Source organism: Zonotrichia leucophrys, chromosome Z (assembly GCF_028769735.1).
Source record: "Zonotrichia leucophrys gambelii isolate GWCS_2022_RI chromosome Z, RI_Zleu_2.0, whole genome shotgun sequence".
Taxonomy (NCBI): Eukaryota; Metazoa; Chordata; class Aves; order Passeriformes; family Passerellidae; genus Zonotrichia; species Zonotrichia leucophrys.
This window is the reverse complement of record NC_088200.1, coordinates 71,628,802-71,644,228: the sequence shown is the minus strand read 5'-3', so window position 1 is coordinate 71,644,228 and position 15,427 is coordinate 71,628,802. Positions and strand designations below refer to the sequence as shown.

The window sequence follows — 15,427 nt, the reverse complement described above, 5'->3', positions numbered from 1 at the left end:
ATTTTATGATAGATTTATTACAATTTTTCTACTTTGACAGTTTCTGGCAGGTTCCCACCTGAAACCCATTGGAGGTTTTTGCAAAAAATGCTCTTTGTTTACCCTAAACGTTTAATTTCCCAGTGAGGTTTCCAGCAGTCTCAGCTACTCAAAAGGGAATTTTTACTGATCATGTGCTATATTAAAATGATTTCAGGTGAACAATTTGCTGTGGTGGGAAAAATGCCATTTATACACTTTGTGGGACCCTTGGTGGCATAATTGAAAATATTGGTGCACCCGGCCTGGAAGTGTTTTCTGGGATACTGTGTGATAGGCGTGGGACATTGACTGGAATATCAGCTTTCAGATAGTGGTGTTCCAGTTTCCCTTGTACTTTTTTCCTCCTCCTAATTAATATCTTGTCATGGAGCTGGGCCAGGTTGGTTGGTGTTGTCTGCAGGAATGGGCTGGGTGAAAATCAAAAACTAAATCACAAGTTCAAACAGCTACATTGATCTACATAGCAATATTCAGATATTTAAATAAAAGCTTAGGATGAAGACTGGATTTTTTGTTGTTGTTGTTAGGTCTCTTAAGAGCAGTTTTATGGTCATGGCTGTGTTTCCTGGTGTTGAGAAATATTTTAGTGGTGAAAGGTTTTCATACTGCTCTGTAGAGTAGAGCACACCAAGGAATTTGTGTCTACAGTGAAAGGTAAAAAAGGTTTAACCTCTAGGCTGTTCCCACATGCAGGAAGAATTACCACAAAACAGTGACAATTGCATGTGGAAGCCTGGTTTTTATCTTCTGTGTGTTTCACCTTTTATCAGGAGGAGGATTGGAGGGAATGGTTTTAAAAATATCACAGGCGGGTGACTGGCAGGTACATCCATATAAATAAGTTTTTCAGCTTAACACATCCATGTGTGTGTATGAGGTGGAAAAAACATTTGAAAATAAGCTATAAATGCAGTAATTTGGGGTTTTTTTTGAGAAATGCTGGTTTGAGTGACTGGCAAAAAGCTGATACTGCTTTTCTTTTCTTTGGCTTCTGTGTGGTGCCCACATCTGTCATTCCCAGGATCTTCAAACACGGGCATGAATACTTACAAACTTATTTGAATTTCTGCTACTGCTACAAATTTGCTGTGCTCTCGGTCTGGAGTGAAGAGGCGGTGGAACACGAGGGGTTTGCATTTTGCAGGCAAGCCTGCCGTGGGTAGGTGGTGTTCTCTGTGCTGACAGTGGCAATTAGAGCGTGGTGTTTTGTTTGCTAACACCATTTTAAAAGAAAAAAAACCCAAAAAACAAGCAAAAGACAATCCCTCATCTACATGTAGGTTTGGCTTCATTTCTGCGCCTCTGCGTGTCACCTAGCAGAAATGCACGTGATATTCACTGTGGTAGGATGGGTCGCAATAGCTGTGAAAGGCTTGGAGTTTGCAGCTGTTCTGAGCAGGAATGAGCCTCATTCTTCATGTCAGGGGTGCTCTGGCCTGGTATTTCAACCATACATTTAACACAAAGTTATGCACAGGGTGATGCGTGGTGGAGAGTGTTCCTACTGCACCAGGAATTCCTGCGCCTTAAAATTTCTGCTTTTTGTGGCAGATTTCATGTGTATATAACTGAGGGGCTGATGCTAAGGGTACGCCATCACTTAGAAAGATAATCCACATTACAAAAGCACTCGAGGTGGCCTTGATGCAGAAATAGTGATGCTGTGCCTGACATGGGTGACCTCAGTGTCTCTCTGACAGACACAATCCCTGCTGCTGGTGTACAGCAACACTGGATGTCTTGCAGTGCTCTGTTTGACCAAAACCCACCCATTTCTGTACAGATGAGATAATGTAGGTGGTTTTCTATGCTGCACGTTGGCTTCATTAAAGCAGTACAGCAAATATTTGTGCTATGTGCTGTGGGTGTGCCGTGGGCCTTGCAGGGTCACTTGCTGTTTTGTCTCAATGCCTGTTTCTGATGCGCTCGTTATCTTGCAGTGCTGCCACTTGAGGATGAGAAATTTTAATCCCTAACTCTTGTCACCTAGGGCTTAGCAGGAGGTGGAGAATGTTTTTCAGGGGTTGTGTTAGAGCTCGGGAGCCCCAGATGAAAAAGCAGCACACGTCCTTGAGTGAGTGGAACCACCCATAGCTGAGGGTCAGATTTTCAAGGACTCAAAACCATTATCTGATTCTTCAAGGTTAGTCGGATGCAGCTGTGATTTCTTCACTGTTACATTTGGCAGAAATGTAACACAGTGCTTGCTGATGTGGAGAATGCATAAAATTGTGCATAAATTCTGAACCAACATCACTAAATTACCAAGATTCCAGTTTAGACAGCTGTTGTAAAATAGCATTAAATGGTTCTTAAAATCACTTCTTTTCCACCAAAATGGATATTTTCTCTAGTTGTATCCCTGACTTGAGCTGTGTCCCTTTCCCGAGTTAGGAAACAATGGCCCTCATCTCCTGCTCTTTGTAATCAATGTCTTGTGGATCTCAGTCTTCCCCACATCCTTTCCCTCTGTTTATGAGATGGAAAAAAGGGAAAGGTGGCAGAAACCTCCTGTGAATTTAAATATTATTCATAGAACATAGTATCAGAAAGTGCAAATGGTAAGGACTGCTGTCCAAGATATGTCAAGGTACAAAAGACTCACTGAATTATGTATGCTGCCATGTTGACACAAGCTAAGGTGAAATTTAGGAGATAATTACTAAACAAATTGCTGTTGTTTGCTAATCTAACACAGTCAAATCTGATCAGCGCAAAAGAACATGTCTTATAGTAAAAGTTCAAATTGCAAAAAAAAAAAAAATTCATGCTCAAGTGTGTGCCTTGAGCAAAGGCCTCTGGTGCTACTGCTTTCTAAGGTGTACTGGTGATTGCATAAAACATTTTTTTATTTGTCCAAATTGTCCAAATTTACAAAGCTTGGAAAAGCCTTGGAATATTTCTGCATGTGCTCTGCAGACTGTTAGGTGGCTTTTCTGGGCAAGGATGTCCTCCAGCAGAGCAGACAGCTAGAGTACAGATTGTCAATAAACAGAAAAAAAAGGAGACTGATCAGATGTGACTTTTAAGAGTGCAGAGACTGAGAACTTTTGTGCCCTTGATCTAGACATCAGCCAAATTGCTTGCTATCTTGGGACAGAAAAATTAATGGAACTAGAGGAAGAGTGAGGCTATATATCCTATCACAGGCTGCGCTTGTTTCTTTTTTGTGCGTGTGTTTTTTTTGATTTTTTTTTTAATAAATGATTGAAATAATTATGAAAGGGATTGTTTGTTAACAGGTCTACAAAGGGGTTTTAGAGGCCACCCTTTTCAGTACAGAAGCTGGACAGGATAGAGGGAGCCTGGGGCTTTCCAAACGCTGTCAGCTGTGTCAGGCTTGGGGTGAAACCTCGCAAAATCCTGGGGAGAGATTTGTGCTGGCTGAGCCAAGCAGGGGAGCATCAGACTCTGGTGTGGAGGCTTGTATTAAATTACTCCAGCTGAGAAAATTAACCTTAATTTTCAGAGTCCAGCACACAGCAGGCACAGATCGGGAGATGGGGCAGAAATGTTAATTTCTCTGAAAGCTGACGTGGAGGATAATTGTTTTAGGAAGCAAGAGGCAGGGAACTAACATCTTGTGTGTCTCGGAAATACAGTGCTTGAGTAATGTTTTGTGATCTCCTGAAGGCAGTATTAGAGGGAAGGGGTTTTTCTCCCTGTGCCTTGGTCAGATAGGTCTATAGATTAAAAATGTGCCTTATATGTTATAAATTTTTTACTCTTGTCTCTTGCAGGGATTTGTTTTATTCACTCTGACTGTCCTCAAACTAGATTTTTTTTTTCCTTTTCTTTAAGTAAAGAGGTAGAGGAGGAATTTTTTAGTATGTTGTTTTAATTTGAGGTTATTGTTTTGAGGGTGCAAAATAAAAATACTCAAAATCCAATAAAATAATACTGCAAAATCAAAATACTTTTGAGGGTGCAAAATAAATAAATTAGGGCATTTGTAGCGCTGAACGAGAGGAAGATGCAGTGACAGGTTCTTTATCTAAAACTGCACTGGAACAGGTTGTTGGACCTGTGGAGAGGAGACTCCTGTGTTCCAAGGCTGTTTTTTTAATGCTCATGTATCTGCATTATTTCAGGGCCATTGTGTTTGCTCACTGTTGTGTTTCAGGTACTGATGTGCAGCTGCAGTTGGGAGCCAGAAACACAAAGGTGAAGTGCCCCCCTACATACACTGAGACCTGTTTTTAAAATATTTATCCCTTTTCTGCTGCTGTTTCTGTGCCCCACTCCCCGTGTTTTATGTCGTCATTAACTTACCTGGGAAAGCAGCAATTTACCCTGAGACCTCTGTGGTGTTTCTCTGCTTTGTTGCAATCTGAGTGTTAAGATCTCCAGCTTGTGTCTGACTGGTTCAGTGCCAAAGCAGTTTTGTGCTGTATTTTCCTAATGAGTTCTTAATTGCCCTCTCAGCTCAAGTCCCAGTGGCATTTTTGCACTGGTCTGCCCCTGCTGTGCCCTCATCTCAGCCTGCAGGTTTCCTTTCACGCCTGTGCAAGCATTCTTTAGGAGTTGTAAGGGAACACTAATAGTGAAAAGCTGCTTTCCTAGAGCAGACCCCCTGCCTGGCATCAAGTGTCTTGGGTAAGGGTTAAATTTTCCAGTAGGGTTTTGTTCTGGTTTTTATTTTTTTCCAGTCCATAGTATGAACCAAAACAAAACAAAAAACCCAAAAAAAACCCCCAAAAAACAAAACAAAACAAAAACCAGAAAACCCCACATGAAAAGAGTCAAGTAAATTGCTTAGAAAAGCAGTGAGCTGATGAGTCTTGAGAGGCTTTTTTTTTTTTTTTTAATGTACAAAACTTGTGATGCTGAACATAAAAGTGACTCCTGTGAAGGTCTTTGTGCCCTTTTCCCTTTCCAAATGTGGTTTGTAGCATAAGCCAGTAGATTTGTAAGTGCTGGCTGAGGGTGTAGAGTGAGTGGCTTCAGAATTTTGGGTGGAACTGTGTCCTCATTTATTTTATCTATTTTTTTCTTTTTTTTTAAACAAATCTACTTGTTTGCTCAGAGCTTGGTGAGGTTGTGGGATTTGTCCCCTCCTTGTTAAAATCTTGTCACATGCCATGATAAGAACTGGTGCTTCTGCCCCGCTTTGATTTGTCAGATGTGGATTATCACAAAGCCCGAGCTAAACCCAAGCTGAACCTGTGCCCATGTGTGGAAACAGCTGAAATTGGTGCTCAATATTGGTCTTTTTGCCTTATCTTCAAACTCAGCCTAATCCATCAGCAGAGTAATTAATGGTCAATGCCAAGTAATAAACATAGCTGGATAAAGAGCTGCAAAATTGAAATCTGGCTGCATTGAAAGTGAGTGTCTCAGTTCCTTGTGAATTGTTCTTGTTTTATGAATTATTTTCATGTGGGGGTCAGGTGAAGCAAAATTAATTACAATTCTTAAATTAATAAATTCAAGCCATATGAGCTCTTTGTTTTCGGGGAGTTTAGTGTTGCATTTTCTAATAGATAAATAGCAGATGGAAAGAAAAAACATAATAAAACTTGGGTTAAGTGAAGACTGGGTAATGCAGGAATTTTCTTCAAAGAAAATGCCTGAGGAAACTGTTTAGTAAGATAAAGCAATTTGGAGCCTAGGCCTATTTTTTATTATTAATTTGACAGGGACGGGAAATTAAAATAATCCATCTCTTTGAAAAGTCTTGGGTGTAGAGGTGGGAGGAGAGAAAGATATGTAAGCCTTCATATTTATACCTGCCCTTGTCCCACTGAAGTGGCAACATTTGGTGAAACTTGTTTTTCCAGGTTACTGGGCTCAATTTTTCAAAACTCCTCAGAAAATCCTACGTACAGAATTACATCCATCCTTATCTACCTGACACTGATTTCTTTGTTTCACTTATCTTTGTGTCAGACTGGGCGCTCTTGCCCAGATCTCTTGTGGATTTGACAGTACTAAATTTATTTGAGTTTAAAAAGAAGAAAAGAGGGGAAAAGGAGCAAAAAAAAACAAAACCAAACTTAGTGTAATCCGTTGCTCAGTGATGTCAAGTTAGACATTTAGAGAAACACATCAGACTGAGTGGAATTGCATAGGTCTGTGTGGGGACTGAAAAATAGAAAACAAAGGAAATCTGTGCGACAGATTTGTATTGAATATCTTGATAATATTTAATCCTAAAGAAGGCAGTGTTTTGGAAAACAGATGATACCTCAGCCAGACTATGTTGTTATCCAAATATACATCAAAAACACATATGTATTGGGGTATTTTTGGATGGACGAAGGGTAATTAAAACATGCTGCTTTTTTTTTTTTTGGTTTGTCCTCCCCCCAAAAATGTCCTCAACTTTACTGTCCTCAAAGGGATGATACTAAGGTACTGAAAACTGCAGAGATGCTTTTAAAAATATGACTAAGACACTTGGAATTCCCAAATCTTTGTTCTCACTGACTGTATACATTGGGCTCAAAGGTTGTGGCTGGCACAGCTTCCTTTTTCTGTTTTATATCTGCAAAACATACAGCAATTTTAGTGCTGTCTTTTCAGAGAAATTACGTGGAAAATGATATATATTTGGAATATGTGTCCTTTTTTTTTTTTTTTTCATTTTTTTAAGGAGGAAGTGAATTATTTTTCTTAATAAGTACCCTGTGGTTTTCAAGTGAAGGCACTGTGCCACCACTGGCTTTGGTAGGACCTTGTAAAGCCAGGGTGTCCTGATGCCAAGTTGGAATTATAAAGTATTTGTTGGGACTTGTATCTTCCAGGAGCAGCAGAGAAAGGGAGTCTGGGTCTCTCAGACACGCCTTGCTGACTTTTCATCCCAGATCTATCCTCTGCAGGCTGGGCTGGTTGTTGCCTTTGATCTTTGCTGCCTTCCACATGCACTTTTTGGTAAAACTTCACTACTAAAATTCACTTTTTCAACAGAAAACATGACAATTGCATGACTTGTTGTTATTTTTATTTTATTCTTTTGCATGTTTGTAACATTCACTTAGTGTAAGCTGGCTTATCCGTACATCTTGGAAAGTGAGGATTTGCTGTTAGTTTTGGGAAGAATTGTTACAAAAAGGGTGAGAAAAAAAGGGTCTGCCCCTTTTATAAATCTGTCTGCATACTTGCTAGTATATACTAGTATAATTGCCCACTTTGGTGTTTATTTTAATACACTGAAGGCCTTTTTTTTTTAACCTTATTACAGCTTAATGTAGATGGTTGTAAGTGAGCTTGGCAAGGCTGGATGCATGCAGTGGGTAGTGGGTTAGGCCTGAGACTTCAAGGGGATGAAAGACACCAGGGTGGGCTTTGCCTCCAGGCTACAATTAAGATCAAGGCTTGTTAGTAAGATTCCTACTATAAAGGTTGTTGACTGTCTGCTTCCTTCTGTTTCTCCTCATTTTTCAGCTGGTGAATGTAGTAAATAAGCCTGACAAGGGTTGTTCCTTATCGTGGATTCCAGATCTCCTGTGGCAAATCTTCCATATACTGTTGTCCCCATGGAGCCTGACAAGCTCAGAACTAATTTGTTTTTGGTTCTTTGGTTTGGGGTTTCTGTTTTTTGGGGGGGATACACACAATTGCACAAAAAAGCATGTGCATGTTTCCAATCGTGCTGTGGCTGCCATGAAGCAGTGGGAAGGCAGCAGTGCAAATGGGAGCCATGTGAGCCTCGTCTCTGCGCTTGGGCCCATGATCTCCTCATCAAATGTTGCCATGGAGCACTGAATTTCTTAAATGGCCCACTTACCCCTCTGTGCAAAGTCAGAAAATCATTCAGTCTCTTCCTCATATCCAAGTGCTAATTTTTGTTTCATGTCTTTTATCTCCAAGACAAAATTGCATTATTGGCGAAATTGTAACCCATGTGCTTTTAGTACAGAGTAAAGTTAAACAAAAGAGCAAGTAAATATTACTCAGGGTGCATGTAATACAAAAATGTCTTAGCCCCCTAAATTGCATTAGGGAACAAAGCTCTTTCTAATTTATTTTTCTTCTTTGGCTTCCAGATTTATCTGTAAGTTCCACATGAAGGTTATTATTGAACTATGCTTCATTGTCAAACAAGTATTGTGGCCAGAAGAGTGGGAGGATTATTGTGAGATGGGACAGGAAAGATGCTGTGTTATTTGTCTTCATGTTTGTTGGCCCAGCCATGTTCCTCCAAAAAGAAATGCGAAAAGAGGAACTCCCTATTGGATCAGTAGTAGTTCTAAGATTAATGGAGTGAGAGTTGAGGTTTTTGTCAGGTATTTTAATGTTCTTACTTCTGAAGTATAGGAGTTAATGGAATTTTAAATTAACACGAGAGAATATCAATTTGTATGAAATATATCACTGGAAATATGCATAAATATAGGCATTATCTTATTTCCTTCTGTTAGAAAATGTGGTAATAGCTAGTTTTAATCTTTAAAAGCAATCTTGAGATTTTCTTGACTGGTTTAAATCTCCAATTATCTACTTATGAGGACATGTAGCATCTCCTGAATAGTACCTCTTCCTTGATTATGAATTTACTATTAACTTTCTTCTGATTATTAGGTTATGATCTGTAGTTTGGGCAGTGTCAGAAGGAAGCAAACTGCAGACTGTAATAGCAGTGTGTGGTCTTCTATTCTGAACTCCCTGTGGATAGCTCCCATTTTTCCTCAGCAAGAAAGCACTTAGGTTAATTGCTTCATTTCAAAGACATAGTGGCTCTTTCTGGCCTGTAAGTAGCCTTCCAAGCATAGCTGCCGAGGTTTGGAGCACCTGCAGTCCGACCAATTTGGGGAAAAAAAAATAAAAAGCCATTAGTCTGCATGGGGAAAAAAGAAAAAAATGAAGTGGTGAAGCTCAGAATATTATCAATGATGCTGTGTTGGAGCAGCCTGAAAGATTTGGCTTTTGGTGTATGCCTGGTGCTATCCAAAACAACATATAAAATTCTTTGTGGGCCCATTTTAAGAGTGTCTTGTTCATTCAGAAGGGCCTGTGTGCGCTGTTTGTTCTGAGGGCAGAGGCACCAGCCAACAGCCGATTCCTCCTCAGAGGGAAACATTGCCTAATGGCGCCCACGGGCGCCAAGGAGCACGGGGACAAAGTGCTAAAGATAAACAGCTCAATCCCCGACTGTTCAAAGGCCTCAATAAAGCCTCTGATTTGCACATGTGGGGTGGGACCCTGCTGTCCCCACCTGCAGGCTGGCCCCGGGGCCCTGGCGTGGAGAGGGACGGAACACTGCCTTTCTGTGGCCCCAAGGCCTAAACTTGCCTGCGGCTTTGCTTTGTCACAGCCAGGGCAGGGAGAAGGAGCCGACTGCTCTCATTTTGTGGAGGTGGTGAATGGGAACGGCCCACAGGGGCTGGGCGCTGAATGGCACTTGAGGGTGTTCCTCTGCTCTGATGGACTCTGAGGGGCTTTTTAGGCTGCCATAGTGAGAGGCTGCTTCCAGTAGTTTGGGTAGCAATAAAAATACAGTCTACTTTTGTGCAATGATTGTATTTTACTTTGTTTTAACAAGCTTCACCAACAGCTGGGCTGCCAAATGGTGACACTTCAAAAATTCAGGGGGCTGTTTTAACCTTTCTGAGCAGAAACACAGTTCCTACCTTTCTACCCCAAAGATCTGAAAGAGAAAATAAAGTTTCACCTCTTTTATAGTTTTGTCTTTCTTTCATAAGGAAATTTTTACCTGGCAGAAGTATTGTGAAAGGTACATAAGCTTGACACACTGGAAACTGATGGAGTGATGAATTTAGTGGGTAGGTGGGTGCACTGAGACAGGTTAGTTTGAGGAGATTGTTTTATTTCATCTCTTGAAATACAGAGCAGTGCATCTCTTTTTGGGAATACAGTGCTGTACATCTTTGTTAAGATTTGTCTTTAGAATGAATGAAGTGCATGCAGTCACCTTATAGTGAATGAATAAGGAATACACTCTCATTTATTGTCTGTATTTTCAATTTCTTTAGTGGTAACTGGTAGTTGTTAAATAAGTAGGGAACTCCTTTGGTCTATTTTGCTATGTTTATGCTTGAACTGTGTGTGGTTTATCCATTTACTGAACACTGCAGTCAAGACTGTGTTCTCAGGACATAAAAGGGATAAGGGGAAAAGGGATTTGGATTTTTAGTTAGTTGTTGTAATTGTTTTGCTTTTAAAAAAGCAGTAAGGTACAGCATTACTGTTTGCAGGGATGTTTTTTTGTGCTGTGTAGGTCAGACTAATTTTCATGGAGGTGGTTTTACCCTCCTCTTGAAGACAAGCATATAATAGGCATTGTACACAGCCAGGAGTCCTTGAGCTTTTGCTGATGGGTTGGAGGAGTTGAGTGCTTTGGAGATGGAGTCTGGCTGAGTTCTTCCAGAGGCACATCCTAAACGTGGACTAATAAGTAATACACTGCTTTCAAAAGGACAGTGAGCACTGTGGAGGAGATGAAAGCTGGGAGAAAAAGCGTCTTCATTTTATGCTTCCTTTGAAAATGCTGTTTTTCAGAGCTGCACAATAAAATGTGGAAAAGCAGGAAAACTGTATTTTCCATTTGTTTTGAAGTTCAGGGTATTATTCTTGGTTGTGTCTCCTCGTTCTGTTGAGGTTGTGTTTTACCGCAGGGGTACCAATAGTGCTGCCTAAACAGAACTTTCATTTTTAGCTGTGCTACATCACTGTAATGAAATACTGATGTGTGCATGGGAAACTAGTATCACTATATCAAATGAATTTAGTCTCAGGCCTCAGAGACCTTGTTAGTGCATCTTTAAATAAATAAACAGGCTTTTTTTCCTCTGATACTCTTGACCTCACTTTTTCTGACTCACACTTCATTCGCTTTGTCGTTACATAAATAAAAACTGTAATTCTGTTGCTTTGTTTTTTGTTATAAAAAGTCTGGGTTGATAAGAAAGCCTCTAGTGCAGGTATTTTTCACTTAATGCTGCTCTCCTTTGTGATAAAAATCACATAAAATAAGCAAAACCTTCCTGGTGAACTACACATATATGCCTCAGTACCCTATGTGCTGTCTGTTCAGGTTGTCTGGTCCGCAGTCTGGTACTGCTTTACAGTCTTTAATTGAAATATTTTTAAAAACATTGTCTTTCAGAGGAGGAATTCTTTGAAAATATTTCACGAGAGACTGTGTTTTAACATAATTAACAAGCAGCAAAAGGGAATCTGGCAGGCAGAGCAGAGTGCATGCATGTGTGCTTGAGCCTGCATTGCTTGTGTTTCCTGCTCTGTGCTCATTACTGACCCATGGCCAGGCAGTTAGTGCCCCACAAATATTTAAAATGCCTTAATTTCTGGAGTCACTAATTGCAAAGGCGTTGTTCTAGCTGTCCACACCCAAATATTTAATTTTTTTGTTCTTGCTTACAGGTGCACAGACACACTGTAGATTTTCAGAAATGGCCAGCTGGTTAGTGATGGAACTAGAAAACTTCTTTCTTTTTTTTTTTTTTTTTTACTGAGATTAATTTTTCAATGTATGTTTTGGTAATGTTTTCATTTCTGTTGCATTTTCAGGGAATAGAAAGGTGGAGTATGACATCTGTAATAGTAAATGCCATTGTGGTTAAGGGATGTAAATACTAAAGCTTTATGCTTGAAAACCAACACTTAAATTCATATATTTTGCTGCTTTTGAATAGGCATTTTGAAATGTTACTGAGTGCAGAGTTGAGCAACGGTTAGGAACAGTTCAGTCAACTGAAGTTGCTTCTTCTAACCTTAAAATATCTATTTTTGGGGGAAGCCAAGGTAGTTAAATCTGTACCTAGATTTATTTCTCCATGTCCAGGAGCAAAGAAAAAGCTTCCTTCTACTCCTGCTTGGAGAGCAGAGTCCCTTCAGGGCCTGAACTTATCCTGGTCATGATTATTTACTGCTGCACTTCAGATGGAAACTTCCACAGAGCATTTAATCCCTGCCCAAGCACCATTGTACTGAGTGCATGTCGTTTAAATTTAAATGCCTCATCTGGGTTTTTCTTCCTTTTACATGCTATTTTTAGTCTGCGAGTGACCATGTAGCCTTTTCTCAGTCACTTCACTTAGGTTATGTATAAATACATGGGATTCTTGAGAAGATCTTAAGTCAAACACAAGTTGCCAAGTTGCTTTCCCATAGAGCAGAAATGTTCCCTGTAACATCATGTATTTTGTTCTCTGCAGAATCCAGTGCTTAAGATACTTACGTTGGGTTGCTGGCATTTGCCTGTACCCTCTGCTTTGCTGTGAAGCTTAGTAGCAGCTTTCATGTGGCAGTCTTCCAGATGAATATTGATTATTTTGAGTTATGTTAAATATTCTGTACTTTGGGTGATAGCAGGCATTGAGTTAAAAACATGGGGAAGAGCTTGTGTGTAGTAATTTCCTGTCCCCCAGCTTCCTGACAGCTTCTTAATTTGAGACCATTCAAATATGTTTAATTGTTGGCACTGAAACCTTACATATTATAATCCAGTTTCCTGTTTGCAAGTATCACCAGTTCTCTGACAAAGTGAATTTGGGGAGGAAAGTAGAATAAAATTACAAGCATGCTTGTATTTGTATATTCCCCACACACACAACCCCCAAGCTAGTTATGCAAAGCTGTAAATCACCCCAGTGGTTATAACAAGATTATCTTGCTTTTTAAACAGGTGTTGGGAAGATGGAGAAGACTCTGAACAGAATTCATCCAGTTTCTGATCCAGAAGCAACCTATTTTCTACAGGTGTCATGGGAAAAGGATTTAGGCACTGGCTTTGGTTTACTTCTCAGTGACTGTCAGTGTGCTTGGACTGGGACAGGTAATGGAAAGAAAAATGCATTAATTTAAATTATTGCTGCTCTTAATTGCTCCTTTTAAAACACTTTCTAAGGTGTGTCCTGCAGCTTGTGTGGAAATTCCAGGGGCGTTTTGTCCCCAGTGATGGAAGAGGTGGGGTTCATGATCTTCTGGGATGTGGCCAGAGAACTTTGAAATCTGGAGAGATTGTGTGTCAAAGCTAAAACTAATCCATTCAGCACATGGATATGCAATGTTTTGTTCTTTCTCAAGAATGTATAATTTCTTGGAGTGATGCTGAAGTAACACTTTTGTGTGTTCTCCAGATTCTCGAGCAAATGTGTACACAAGTTCCATTTGCAAATTGGACTCCATAAAGCCTTTAATTGCAGATGTTTTTTAAATATTTTCATGGAATTCAAATAGACAAAGGTAGCTGAATTTTGTGGTGAAGTGAATTTTTGGGAAGGAAAAGGGACAATAAATTATCAGTAGGAAAAACTTAGCCTGTGGGATTCTTCCCCTCCCCCAAAACCACCATAAGAGGATGGGTCTTTGCATATGTGCATGATTCTCTCATGCCCAGTTAGATTTGTGTGTTCCTTGAGAAGTGTCAAACACTTGATCAAAATCCCTTCTCACAGTAGCAAAAATATTTCAGAGGGCGAAGAGAATTATGTATTTTAAGCAAATTGTAGGCAAAGCTATTTTCTGGACTCCTTGTCTGAATGATAAGAAGTATCTATGTAGCTCCTTTCCTCCTTCCTTCTCCTTACCCAGTGGGTGTTGTTCTTCCTCAGTTCCTGCACAAGCCAAGCTTTCATACAGGTCTGAGATTAGATAAATGTAAATTAAAATCAGCACATAAATTAAATCTGCTCTTCCATATTCCTGTTAGCATTTCAAATGCTCCATTGATCAGGGCTTCCTGCATGAAGCACATACACGTATTACAATACTGATTCCTGGAAATGAAAGATTTTTCTTTCTTGCCTTGACAGGAATAAAGTCAAGTTATTTTGAAAACAAAAAAAAAAGGTTGTTAACACTGACAAATATTGTTTTTTCTGTTTGAAGGATCTTCTCATTCTTATGTGACTTCAGAAATCCCCAGTTTAGAATTTACAAAAAAGATTATTCTTATTTCTGCAAGTGAAGGCTTTGCCACTGTAGCTGGTAGCGTATAGAAAAAATAGGTGGACACAGTTCTCATTTTGTTGAGTTCCTGCATCTGGCAGAATGGAGGATAATGATTTCTCAAAACAGAGGGGCAGTGAAAGCAGGATGACCTCACTCCATTAACAAGGAAAGAAAGAAGCCCACAATAGTTCTGCTGTGAGCATTGGGTGCTCATCCAAAGTAAAGTTTTTTTCTCTTCTGGAAGAATCTGATCCCTTTCTAATAAATTATTACTGAATTTCTATTTTTATTCTTACTGAATTTCTGAATTCCTACTGAATTTCTTCTATTCAGTCCCTTGAATAATTTCATTGGGGATTGATGTTGTTGTGCCTGAGGCTTTCCTACTGTACTGATCTGTGCTTTCGTTCAACAAAACATTTTGGTCACTTTCTAAAGTTATCACATCATTTTTGAGGCTGCTTCCATTTTAAATTCAAAACCTGGAGGGAGGGAAAGCAACGGTCAGAATATTCCTGCTGTGGGAAATCCCTTTTGGGTTTCTCATGCTGTGGATTATTTTCCTTGGCAAGACCTACCAGGGAGAGAGTGAGAGCTGCTGATGGAGTTGTCTTTTATGGGTTTTGTATGTTTAATGTGATGATGAAATGTGTTAGGAGTCATGTTTAAGGAGAGAGGGAAAACAGGGAATGTTGGAGGGGAGGAGAAGCACACAAATACACAATGTAATCTAGTGTGTTACCTTGGTATTGGATTAAAGAAATACATCTGTGAGGATTAATGCATATCATATTTCCCTAATAATTGATCAGTTCTGCTGGTTTTAAATCATAAAGGAACATGCAGCATATACAGGGAAAAAACCCCAAAACCCAACAAACCCACAGTGCTCTGTTCCAATATTATAGTGTCTTTCTTTTTATTACTTTCTTACTGTTATTAGAAGTTTATCTTCTCAGTATTGAAATTACTGTTCCAGACAAGTGCTTCCTTTATAAATACTTCAGACTTTCCTTTTTCTACTCCTTTTTGTCTTTTTGCTGCAAGGGATTCCACATTTCACTCTGTACTGTTTTGGGTGATTTTAGGCAACTAGAATTGTGGATCAGTAGCAATAAGGAAATAATCAATTTTCAAATGGGGAAAAAAGGAGACAGAACTTCTGAAAACCCCAGTATTCCTGCTACATTTCCACTAGTGGAAGCGATACACCAACGTGTGTTCAAGGGAAAAATAATCTTCTAATATTCCATGGAATCACAGAATTATAGAATGCCTTGGGTTGGAATGGAACTTTAAGGTCATCTAGTCAGTGTGTGTCTGTATATATATACATATATGTAAATATTTTTTTAAATTATATATATCTATATATATATATATATATATACTTTAGGATATATCTGTCTTGCACTATGTGTGTATATATATGTATAGTAAATATATAAATACAGTATTTTATATATATGTATGTAAATGTATATTAATCAATGCTTTGTATATAATGCAT

The 15,427-nt window shown here is 39.4% G+C and overlaps 1 protein-coding gene across 5 annotated transcripts in view; it reads left to right on the top strand.

Moving 5' to 3' along the window:
- Window positions 1-15,427, top strand: part of XRCC4 (X-ray repair cross complementing 4) — a 144,117-nt gene that overhangs the window by 2,361 nt on the left and 126,329 nt on the right. The window contains exons 1-2 of one of the 5 annotated variants that reach the window (XM_064735762.1): window positions 1,115-1,201; window positions 12,650-12,799. In XM_064735762.1, the coding sequence (XP_064591832.1) occupies window positions 12,661-12,799 (139 nt within the window). In that variant the 5' untranslated portion in view covers window positions 1,115-1,201; window positions 12,650-12,660. Of the gene's footprint in view, window positions 1-1,114; window positions 1,202-2,103; window positions 2,186-6,866; window positions 6,916-11,351; window positions 11,426-12,649; window positions 12,800-15,427 lie in introns of those variants that run through there. The other 4 variants (XM_064735761.1, XM_064735759.1, XM_064735760.1 and 1 more) reach the window with 4 other exon arrangements.